Here is a 12,435-nt window from a genome sequence, read left to right on the forward strand (position 1 = left end):
GGAGGCTGTGGATAAATCACAAGGACGAAACCTGCCTTCAAAGAATCCAAAAGATTCAGTATTTACTGAAGCCATTAACGAATACCTTGCTTCCAAATCTAAACCCTTGCGGACAATATTCTTCATCATCCTCTGATATTAGAAATTCTAAGATATCATCGTATCTTTCATTATAAATATCCTCCATATTTCTGGAGATAATTTCATAATCATTCGTATCAGAAATCAATTTTCTCCTTGCGATATCTGTGTTACATCATAAAAGAAACTATTTTAGTTTCTAAATTCTGAAACTTTCAAGTTTAAAATATGAATATTTTGGAAGTGGTGTTGGGAGCTGAAGCATGAGTTAGTATAATATAATGACACTTGATCAACGTAATTATATTACAGTAAGTCATGCTGAGTTTCTAATGGAACGTGATAAAGGTTCACAGATCATACCCTCATCATGAACCATGTTACATAACTCTTTCATTCTATTTAACCTCTAAACATATCAAAAAAAAAATATTTTTCTTGATGATTCGGTCTTTTCCAGATATTCTGGTAATTTGACAAATCAATATCGTGCCATTACAATTTCTTTCTTAGAACATTAACTATGTTCATTCCGAACTGTATAGCTACAAATTCTGGACCATTATTCGCTTGACTTAAAGTCGGGAAGAGAACGAAAGCATGAAGCTCCAAAATATAATGGAAAATATGAAGCCCGAAAACAACCCCGAAATTACAAACCGTGTATATCAATGCGTATAGCAATATAAAGACATGGGAGAATGAAAAACAATATAACCCCAAGGTAATAGTAGAAGAAGATAACCTCCTCTGGTGGCAGATGAAAAAGGAGAATGAATGATATGATAGCCAAGAAAATATCAAGAATCAGAACTGGATGAAGCATTTTCACAAATCTTTTGTAAGTATGAAATAAGGAAGAAGATTATAGGAATGGTGAGAATAAATGAAATGGAAGTGGTCAATTTATAAGCGAAATATCAGACATAGCAATCGAGGCAGATTACGCATTTAATCAAAGAAAATTCTAATTTCCGCAAATTCTGAAGAATCAAATCTTATTTAGATTATGAAGGTTTTCTATTCCTTAAAATCCGGAAATCAATTGTTACTACATCAAGAGATAAGACGCATCTCTATTCTCCATTTCACTTGACTACGATAACTTCTCTCATACGCTTCGAGTAATTGGATTATTTTATCCATATTATTCAAACATAGATAAAACTCTATTATCAACTCATATTCGTCATTAAAACATTTTTATTGTTAGCCATGACGACCTCACTCAAATTTCGGGACGAAATTTCTTTAACGGGTAGGTACTGTGATGACCCGGAAATTTCTGACCAAATTTAAACTCAATCTTTGTATGATTAACATTTCCGACACGATAAGCAAATTCTGTAAAACTGAATCTCAAAATTTTTGAACTACTTTTATATATTTAAATACCCTTCGGTTGTTTTCGACGATTCGCGAACAATTATATGTAAATAGATACATATATACTATAACTTGAAAAAAAAATAACAATGTTTTAATTGTTTGATACCGTACATTAAACTTATTGGTTTAAATATATAATTGAATATATATGATAGGTTGAAATATTTATTATTAAAATTAATTATAAATAACTTCCAATGTGTATTTAAAAACTGATCTATGTATATCAAAGAAAGATATATACATATATATAATTTCAAGTTATTTAGTAAACGATAGTAACATTCGTTTGTTAATTCGATTGATATTTAGATAAGTGAACTAAAACGTTTAAAATGAACCAGTAAAACACTAATTTGCTACAGTATTTTCAAATTGCTACAGTACCCAAAATGCTATAGTGTTTTCAAAAATCACTATTTGCTACAGTGAAATTGACTTTGCTACAGTGAATTGCTACAGTAAAAGACTATTTCAAAATGAAAATGTATTATATATATATATATATATATATATATATATATATATATATATATATATATATATATTAACAAATAGCGAGACGATGATTTATAGAAGTAAATGACCAAAACACTCAAGTGTATAAGTTATAATTCTAGTGATATAGTTTATAGATAATTTAAGGTTATATTTAGACAAAGGTACGTGTCACGAAACATAAAATACGAGTTTTCTAAGCGTACGAAAATGCGTTCGAGAAACCGGAAGCGGGACATAAGTCGAGCGTAAACGTACGAGTCATCGGAACAAAAAGTTCAAGTCAACTATGCATGTGAATTAAATATAATATATAATTAATTATATAAATTAAATATATTATATATATATATATATATATAATATAAAAATATGTCGACGAGGAAGAAGTTAAACAAACCTGAGCTGGAAAAAGAGGCCATGCAATCGCATGGCCATTGTGCCTCAGACCCATGCGATCGCATGGAGGGCTGGGACAAGTCAGGATCTATAAATTCAGCCGAAGTCAGTTCATTTTATTTACACACATATATATTACACTCGTATACATATTTATTAATTATATTATTATTATTATTATTATTATTATTATTATTATTATTATTATTATTAATCTTATTATTATTAGTAGTATTATTATTAATTAGTATTATACTTAAAATACTACGACGAGGTCATGAGCGTGTCACTTTCAAAATGGTTTTCAAGCGGGATAGAGCTAAGGAAATTATGGGTTATTGCCAAGGAGGTTATGGGTAATATTCATGGGTATTATTTGCAAGTCAAACCTAGTGTTATCATCTCCGTTACGTCTACGTACTTTTCTACAATATTGAATCTCAATATTGATATGTTGAGATCTACGGTTATTTGGTAATCCGTGTTTCGATCACATTTTGGTGAACGACTTTATATGCTGCTAAGGTGAGTTTCATATGATCCCTTTTACTCAATATATTTTTGGGCTGAGAATACATGCAACTGTTTATAAATACTGAAAATACTAGATTTATATGCGTGAGTTTCATTTGCTCCCTTTTTAATTGCTTTTGCAATCTATATTTTTGGGCTGAGAATACATGCACTCTATTTTAAACGCAATGGATACAAGTACATACTAAATTCTACACTGAGTTTGAACCGAAAATCCCTTAGCTTTGGTAACTAGTAACTGCCAGTTATAAGAACTGGTGGGCGCAGGTAGTAGTATGTGGATCCATAGGGCTTGACATCCCCGTCCGAGCTAGAGCGCTAGCCTTTTAACGGACGTATGCTATTTGAGAAACATACACGTTGGTTTGCGTGTATTATTAAGATGATTATACAAAGGGTACAAATTATATTATAACGTTAAAGCTTAGTTACCAGGGTGCTCAATCTTGTAGAATATTTTGATAAACGTTTCTGGATTGAACAACTGAAATCTTGTGATCCACCTTTATATACAGATTATGCGCAACATTAAAACTATGAACTCACCAACCTTTGTGTTGACACTTGTTAGCATGTTTATTCTCAGGTTTCCTAGAAGCCTTCCGCTGTTTGCTTATATGTTAGACAAGCTATGTGCATGGAGTCTTACATGGCATATTTTTCAAGAAAACGTTGCATTCACCAAATCATCATCATGTATCTTATTTTGACTGCATTGTCAACGGAAGTACTATTGTAAACTATTATTTACGGTGATTGTCTGTATGTAGAAATCATCAGATGTCGAAAACCTTTGATTTAAATATTCATATATGGTTTGCCTTTTCAAAAGAATGCAATGTTTACAAAACGTATCATATAGAGGTCAAATACCTTGCAATGAAATCGATGAATGATGTGTTCGTCCATATGGATTTGGAGCGATCGTCACATACTCTCTTTCTCATGATCTCCTTTTTTGACTAAAACATATTGTACTGTATGCATATTTATTTGTACCAAGCATTTTATGAAACCCAAATCTCAAAAATCAATTCTCTATTATAAATTCCAAATAAAATATCACAATGTTCATGAACCTTCATCACCATTTTGAGAATCAAACCCCATAAATCCATATATTTTGCACAGTAAGTTTGAAAGAAAATCAAAATCCATATATCATCATTCCAACTAATAAATTGTCACAACTATTTTACAATTTATTAATAGTGTCAATCTTGGAGAAGAACTGGGAATCAATCAAGCAAAGATAGTGAAAAAAAAAATTAAAAAACTTATTTTTTATGTAGATTAATGGAAGAAGAAGGGTACTTGCATATCCAATCATTCTTCTTGAAAATCCGACCGAACACCACCACTTAACACAACCTCATTAATTTTCATTTTCTGTTTTTTGATTTCAAAGTTATCCTAATAGCTTCCATTTCAAAACCATGGGCAAACCCATGGCAGCCATTTCAATATATTATCCCGACGAGAACGCACACCTCCAACCTCTATTATGGATCTTATCAAATCCGACGGATCTGTTAATTCCACTGTCGAAACCACCGTCGTCGAAACCACCGTCGTCAAAACCATCGCCGTCAAAACCCAGATCTGTACTCGTTAGCATTTCTACCCTCCAATATTTTTAGGATTTATGATAGCGATAGGGATATTTACTTTCAGTTTGTGAACACTAAGAGAAATTAGAGGTTCTTGATGATTAAATTTCTTGCAATTGAGATTTGAGATGAAAATGGGGTATGATATCGATACAGAAAGAAAAAAAGAGAGAAAAGAGAAGAGAAAAGAAAAGAAAAAAGTGAAAAGAAATGAAAATATAAAAGAAAAAATAAATTATTTAATCAAAAAGTTATAAAAAGACTAAACTACCTTCACATGTTTGACACTTGCTTCAAGTTAACGGTTAATTTAGACGGTCATGAGACGGAAGGATGACAAGTGTTATTTTTTGAAAGTTTAGTGACGACGCAAGCAAAAAAAAAGGTTTAAGGACGGCGTCAGTGATTTGGATACAAGTTAAAGGACGACCGGAGTAATTTTGTCTTAATTTCAAGCTCTAATTCAAATTCATCTAGGCTCGACACAAATCCAGATTTTAACGAGCCGACCTCACTGGCTCGTTCATTTACATCTATACCTTAAGCCTCTCAAGTCTCAAGTCTCAAGTAGTCACCGTCTTCTATGGTTGAGTCACCGAAAGATTAACCCTCGCTGCTCCTTTCTATCTATATTTTGTTTCGACAACAAACACATTTACACAAAAGCAAAGGTAACCCTTCTACTTCATCTGGTATCTTTTGGTACATATTTCATTATTTCTATATCTATATTATATGCGTTACTCGTACGCACTTATGTGAAGCTGTTTTTGAAGATAGCTTTAGGCTAATTGCGTTTTTCTTCCTTTAATTTCTGTAATTTCTTTTGCCTTTTTATTGCTTAGTTTCATTCACTTGTGCTATTGTCTGAATTGACTACTATGCATATGTTTGTTACCATTTGATTGAAATTGTTTATATTCTACTTTTTTGTGATATTTTTAAAGTGGAAATTAACCATTTTAAATCAGATTACAGGACCTGTGAATGTCTAACGCTTATACAAAGTAATTTTGATTAGACTGATGGTGCACTTTTTGACTTTTTTGGTGTAAAAGTGATTTTTTGACTGTATCTGATCTCGTTAATTCAAAAGGTCAAATTTTTGTGTGACATATTTGTAGGTTGATGTAGTATAATCTCACTGAAAATTGATTGGGATAAATAAATTATTAATAAAAATATATTAATATTAAATCATGATTGGTTGATTTTTGTGTCAAATATCCGTGACATTTAGTCACAAATGTGACTAACGCTTTTGACTAACACTCCGTTAATTGCTTTATATTCCGTCACTTGAGTTTCAGCTCATCTAACGCATCCATCTAACGCTGCGTTTCAATGAGTCTTAAGGATTTTTCTAACTAGCCATAAGATGCATTAATGTGTTGGACAATGTGGTTAACGTTGACTTTTACACGCGGTTATTAAATAGTGCAAGTCTTTTTTACACCTTAAAATGCCTAATTTTGATTGTGTAGTAGTTAGAATATGTTGCTTTTGAATATTGCCAGGCTGTGGTTTACAGTTCAGAATTTGTTTCATAACATCCGAGTATATGTACTGTAATATTTAAAATGCAATTTGAATGATATAATTCGTCTAATATCAATTAATTTACACTTCTATTGAAGTGTTTCATACTAACATTTTTGAAGCATTAAAGTCAGGTAAATACCAACTGTAAATTGTGCATCTTTGCTCTGTGCATATATGCTACACTTGTGGTTTTCTATTTGATATGTTCAAATATGAAAAATTGAGTGGTCTTACGGTTCTTATTTTAAGATCTTTCTCGCATATGTATCGTGTATGCGGTTGTTTGTTGTTATGTAATATCAGATTTTTGTTAAGCAGTATGCACACCTGCTCCAAAGCTATCATGGGTTCACTTCAACAGCCTCTATGGATCAAAGAATCAACCTTCCTCCCAAAAGGACCCGGTGTCGGTAGCTTTTTACGCCCGTTGAATGTTGGATCACTTAAGCCATATACATTGTCTAAAATTGAACCTAGTTTAGTTACCGTCAAAGCATCCACCTCTTTTGTGCCAGTCACAATTCCTGAATGTATGTTTCTACATATTTATATTATATAACAGAAATGATAATTTATGGTAAAAATAGACTAATGTGTGATGAAAATTACTACATAGGTAATGGAAGCATTTTTGCAGACCATGAACTGAGTAATGTGGATCCCGAAGTTAGTGAAATAATTTACAACGAGAAGCAACGTCAGTTTAGAAGCTTAGAGCTTATTGCGTCAGAGAATTTTACGTCCCGAGCTGTTATGGAAGCAGTTGGTTCATGCCTTACGAATAAATATTCTGAAGGGCTACCTGGCAAAAGGTGAATGCGCTCTCTCAATGTAAAAATGGTATTTGATATTTTCATAAATGTGATTAATGTATCGAATTGATGTGTATTTGTAGATATTATGGTGGAAATGAGCATATTGACGAACTGGAAACACTTTGTCAGAAACGGGCTTTGGCTGCATTTCATTTGGATGAAAATAAGTGGGGGGTGAATGTTCAACCGTTATCTGGTTCACCTGCTAATTTTGAGGTTTATACGGCTATTCTTAGTCCTCATGATCGCATAATGGTGAGTTGTGTCTTGTTTTCTGCTTTCGGCAATCCAAATCATTTGTGTGTTAGATTGAATGTGACTTTGACTTTGGTCAACTCAGGGACTTGATTTACCTCATGGAGGGCACTTGTCTCATGGATTCATGACTCCCAAAAGAAGGGTTTCAGGGACATCCATATATTTTGAATCTATGCCGTATCGTCTTGATGAATCTACAGGTGCTATTACAGTATTACGTTATCTTTTTTTTAGTATTTTAACATAAAGAATGGGAATAAATCACCTATCTCAAGATAATATGTACAAGTGCCTGATATAAATGCTAACTCTTTCGCGTTTCTACAGGCCTAGTTGATTATGACATGCTTGAGAAAACTGCTACCTTATTTCGTCCAAAACTTATAATTGCCGGTGCTAGTGCTTATCCTCGTGATTTTGACTATCCACGTATGAGAAAGGTATAGCTTTTCACTTTTTTAATGGGAAGAGCAGAATCACTCTTTAGGCAATATTTATATCCGAATACACCTTAGGCGACATATGACTTGTTTCCCTTTAGCTAATTATCTCTTTAATTATACGTTGTTGACTCATTGGATATCAAACATGACCTGAGCCAACCCATTCTTCAGTAATAGGTCAACATTGCCACCGTTACCAATTGCTAATGAGAGACGATTGTTACAGATTGCTGATTCTGTCGGTGCTTTTCTGATGATGGATATGGCCCATATTAGTGGACTTGTTGCTGCTTCCGTGGTTGGCAATCCTTTTGAATACTGTGATATTGTGACAACCACAACACACAAAGTAAACGTTATTTTTGACTCGATAAAAATCGTATTTAATTTCAGAAAGTTACTAGCAGGATCAACTGTTACTTTTTTTTTTTTTTTTTTTTTTTTTTTTTTTTTTTTTTTTTTTTTTTTTTTTTTTTTTAAGCGCTGTCCTATGCAATCTGATTTCCTATTTTTAACAGTCTCTCAGAGGACCTAGGGGTGGCATGATATTTTTCAAGAAAGATCCCGTCTTGGGCGTCGAACTAGAATCTGCTATCAATAATGCCGTTTTCCCAGGTTTGCAGGTTAGTTCTAGATGCAATCTGTTACCATCTCTTATACTTTTTCTCCCTTTTAAAAAACAAAATAAAAATAAATATGATTGTGTGTGAGAGATCCTGGCTAGGATATGCGGTCTTTTGTTGATATTTCTGTATGTTGTTTTAAAAGGGTGGTCCACATAACCATACAATAGGAGGACTTGCAGTTTGCTTAAAGCATGCTCAGTCACCAGAATTCAAGACTTATCAGAACCAGGTTTGCAACATCTCATTTTCTTATCATCTAAAAATGCAACCTTCTTTAGTGGTCTAAAATTGGTATTATTGTAGGTTGTCTCAAATTGTCGAGCTCTTGCTGAACGATTGTTGGAGCTAGGGTACACACTAGTTTCTGGTGGTAGTGATAACCACTTGGTGCTTGTTGATCTCAGGCCGTTGGTAAATACTTTGTACTCAAAACCATCTATTTTTACTACATATTAAGGTTTATTTTTCATAAGTTAAAGTTATTACATTGTTAAGCATCTTTTCGTCTCTTTTGTAATGCAGGGTCTTGATGGTGCTAGGGTTGAGAAAATTCTTGATCTGGCGTCTATAACCCTGAACAAGAACTCTGTACCAGGTATACCTGTGGGTCTTTGATACTAACTGAAAAAATGGATCCAGACCAGTAAAGCTTTGAACTTTTGTATGGTACAAGTACCCATTATATGATTGTATTCAAGATCTTGATTTGAAATGTCACAGGGGACAAAAGTGCGCTCGTGCCAGGTGGCATACGTATCGGCTCGCCAGCTATGACAACTCGTGGATTTACCGAAAAGGAGTTTGTTCATATTGCAGACTTCATTCATGAAGGGGTGATGTTGACACGTGAGGTAAAGCAAGCCGTCATTGGATCGAAGCTTCAAGATTTTATGAGGTATGTAGCTTCATCGGATTTCAATTTCACAGACAAGGTTTCAGATTTGCGAAAGAGAGTCGAGGCTTTAACAACCCAGTTTCCAATCCCGGGTTTGTGAAAAATTCACTGAAACTTCCAGTTATATTTGGGATTAATAGTGATGTGTGAAGTCATCATGAGTTAAATTTTGGTTTGTAAGAATCTTGAGACGCTTCGATCAAGGATTTTGTGACTATGATCTTGAGACACACCATTATGCTTAAATCATCCAAGAGAGTAATGTTTGTCATATATGCATTTGCACTCCGACGCAACCTTGGTTTAGTGGTACTTGTGATATGCACAAGAGACGCTAAACTTGATTACATGGTGTTGTGATGTGCAAACCTTTTTTTTTTTTTTACCTCTATACAGGGTTGTTTGAAGAAACTGACTAATTAAAGCCGAATAATACAGTAACAAGATGTTTACTTTTCATCACATTTTAATTTGAAACCTCAATCGGATTTATATTATAGACATTGTTGGCTGGCGTGACCCCAAAAATTAAAAGGTAAAAGGTAGAAGGTTTTCCCTGTTCGGACTAACCGGGAATGCGAGTAATCCGACCCCATACTCTGATGTACGCAGCCCAGCAGGAGTACTCCCTGGCTGTTTCCAACCCTTCCCTGGCCACCACTAAATATTCGTCCTAGATGGGATTCAAACCTGAGACCTCTTGCGTGACCCCAAAAATCTGACAGCCAAAAGAGTGATCGGGAGCCATAACGCCCAAACAACTGTTACGGTTACGGGGCGTCAATTTTGACGCTACTAAGTTACAAACATGACACGGGCAAATAGTTTTTAGACATCCACTGGAAATTTGACTCTTCATCTCTATCTTATTTATCTATTTATTTATATTTTTTTGAGTTTTAAATCATATTCTCCTAATATATATCAGCCAAAGGACTGAATTGCCGATTTACGTTTTATACAAAATGTCGCTTTACTAAACCTTGGTCAAATATTGTTTGGCATCCTTTGAAAATTGTATAGACAACCTATTCAGGTTTGAGTACTATTGGAGTTTTTTTTTACACGTAAGACACTTTTTTCTTTCAGTATTTTTTTATTATAAAAATATAATATAATATGATTAATAATTATAATTCTGATAATTATTACTTACATATTGTTATTATTAATATAGTATAATTATTCTTATTATTATATGTACCAATCATCTACGTGATTTAGAACGAAACTATTTACCGTAGCTTCTTTAGATTATTTTTTCATCATTAGATAATTTTAATAAAAGGTTTGTTTCAATCGTCAAGGATTAAGAAAAAGGCAATTTTGAAGGCCCATTATTGACTTAAAAGGGTTGGCACCCATGACTAAATTGCTATTTTCTAATTTTAGTCATGGTCCTTTTTATTTCTTTTGATAATAAACATTAATTTAATTTAAATATATAAATAATATAGCTAAATAAATTTAAAATTATAAAAAGGATATAACATATTATTTCACTTGTAGTTTCAATTTTCTTTTATTTTTATAATTATAAATTCTTTTTTAATTTTTCAAATGATGATAATGTATTAAAGGTTGTTAATGTGCATAAGTGAGTTGTACATAACAATTACTTCGTATTATTTACTTTTATTTAACAATTATTCTTTTTTTTTTTGCTAACAACTAAACGATGTGGATTTGACTAAAATTAAGAAAAATTTAAATTATGCGGATTCGGCAGGTTTAACAATGTTTCTTTGTAATTTTTATAAACATAGTACACAATATTTTAATGGAAAACATATAGTTTTGTAGAACAATAACCATCCCACTAACAACAAGGCACTTTGGCCCAGTGAAGTGGGTCGGGCCTAATTTCTAATTTTATTATACCACTTAAAGTCTTTTACTCAAATTTAATACTAAAAATTAACACACACTATAGTACAACTTCAAAATTTTACCCCGTCAAATCACAGTTAAAATTCTCTTTTAAAAACACCAAATTTACCTTTACACATTTAGTGTAACGGGTGACCTAAAAACTAGACAAACAAAAATAAAACGAATGTCGAGAAATTTCTCGATCTCCTCACCTCGTACCGACCTCCTTTCTAATATGTAAGTACTGGGTGGCACTAACAAATAATTGTGAATGAAATTTAAAAAATGGAAAGCATGAATTTATTAACGGTGAATGGTGAATGGTGAATGAGAATAAATAAATGAAAAGTGAATGTTCGATTGTGTTTTTCAATTATTATACACTATCGGAGATACATTAATTGTGTGTCCGTCACACCTCAAAAAGTTACTATATCATATAGAATTCCCTAAAAAAGCCGAAAGCAATAAACTAATGAGTTATCCTCTAAGTACACCTAAAAACTGTTAGAAAAATACTCAATTTTAGGAGTCCATTTCCTAGACTTATAAAATACTTATTTAGAACTATAAAATACTTATATGTCTTATCGCATACCCACGTAAAATCATTGTCTGATATATATTCATATAAGACAAATCAGTGTAAACATTAAGGCAAGTGATATGATGCGTGACATGAAAGTTGCATCAAGCATCTAATGCCGAAGGGTGCCAGGTTATCCTCAAAGCTAGCAACCTCTCATCTAATCATGCATTATTCTCAAGCTATCTTAGTTGTAATCTGAAAGCAACACTCCAACTTTAAACCTTCTTATCTTTATATTTGTATTTCTTTTTATTTTCAAACATAGATAAACAAAAGAACAGAAGCATTATCTTGTCTATGTCCTAATGTTTTGGAATGATCTTGATCCCACCCTAAGAAGAAGAATTCTCTCTCATATTTTAACTTTTATGGCATTGAAATGTTAGGAATAGGTGAATAAGTGCGTGAGCCCTAACAAGACTTGATAACTCCAAGTTATCAAATTCACTTATAATAAACGAATATATTTGATGCACATGAAGAAACTAGCAAGGATAATAAAGAAAAAAAACTTAACGAGGTTATATGTAATCAAAGATGATTACTTTAAACCTCGGTCACCAAAGAGAGTTCCTTTATTGATAAATTTCGTAGATACATGTATGAGTTACAATAAGATGTTTAAATAGGCAAAAATCAACAAGAAAACAACTTTGGGAACAAGAAAACGCGTTTATGAAAACTTTCTCCCGTCAGACCCAGACTCGCGATCACGAGTCTCCTTCACAAATTCTCACGTTCGCAAGAAGTATGTCGAGGCCAATCTCTAGTCGAGAGTTAAATTTTCCCACACGCGAGCTTGCTGTCACACACTTCGCGATCGTGACTTCCAGAGAGGAAGTCCTCTCGCGATCTCGAGATATACGGCAAAATCAGCTCCTCGT

At 32.9% G+C, this 12,435-nt stretch overlaps 1 protein-coding gene across 3 annotated transcripts; it reads left to right on the forward strand.

Moving 5' to 3' along the window:
* Positions 1–5,057: 5,057 nt before the first annotated feature.
* Positions 5,058–9,417, forward strand: LOC139858358 (serine hydroxymethyltransferase 3, chloroplastic-like). Of its 3 annotated transcripts, none has more exons than XM_071847211.1 (12): positions 5,058–5,182; positions 6,372–6,583; positions 6,670–6,865; positions 6,949–7,123; positions 7,209–7,326; positions 7,454–7,566; positions 7,796–7,918; positions 8,088–8,192; positions 8,338–8,424; positions 8,499–8,606; positions 8,718–8,790; positions 8,916–9,417. In XM_071847211.1, the coding sequence occupies exons 2-12, from the start codon at positions 6,373–6,375 to the stop codon at positions 9,188–9,190; spliced, it is 1,584 nt and encodes a 527-aa protein (XP_071703312.1). In that variant the 5' UTR covers positions 5,058–5,182; position 6,372; the 3' UTR covers positions 9,191–9,417. The 3 variants fall into 3 exon arrangements, with proteins under 3 accessions (XP_071703312.1, XP_071703314.1, XP_071703313.1); XM_071847213.1 differs by having other exon boundaries at positions 6,691–6,865; XM_071847212.1 differs by having other exon boundaries at positions 5,072–5,182; positions 6,357–6,583.
* The last annotated feature ends 3,018 nt before the right edge of the window (positions 9,418–12,435 follow it).

This window comes from Rutidosis leptorrhynchoides, chromosome 7 (genome assembly GCF_046630445.1).
Source record: "Rutidosis leptorrhynchoides isolate AG116_Rl617_1_P2 chromosome 7, CSIRO_AGI_Rlap_v1, whole genome shotgun sequence".
NCBI lineage: Eukaryota > Viridiplantae > Streptophyta > Magnoliopsida > Asterales > Asteraceae > Rutidosis > Rutidosis leptorrhynchoides.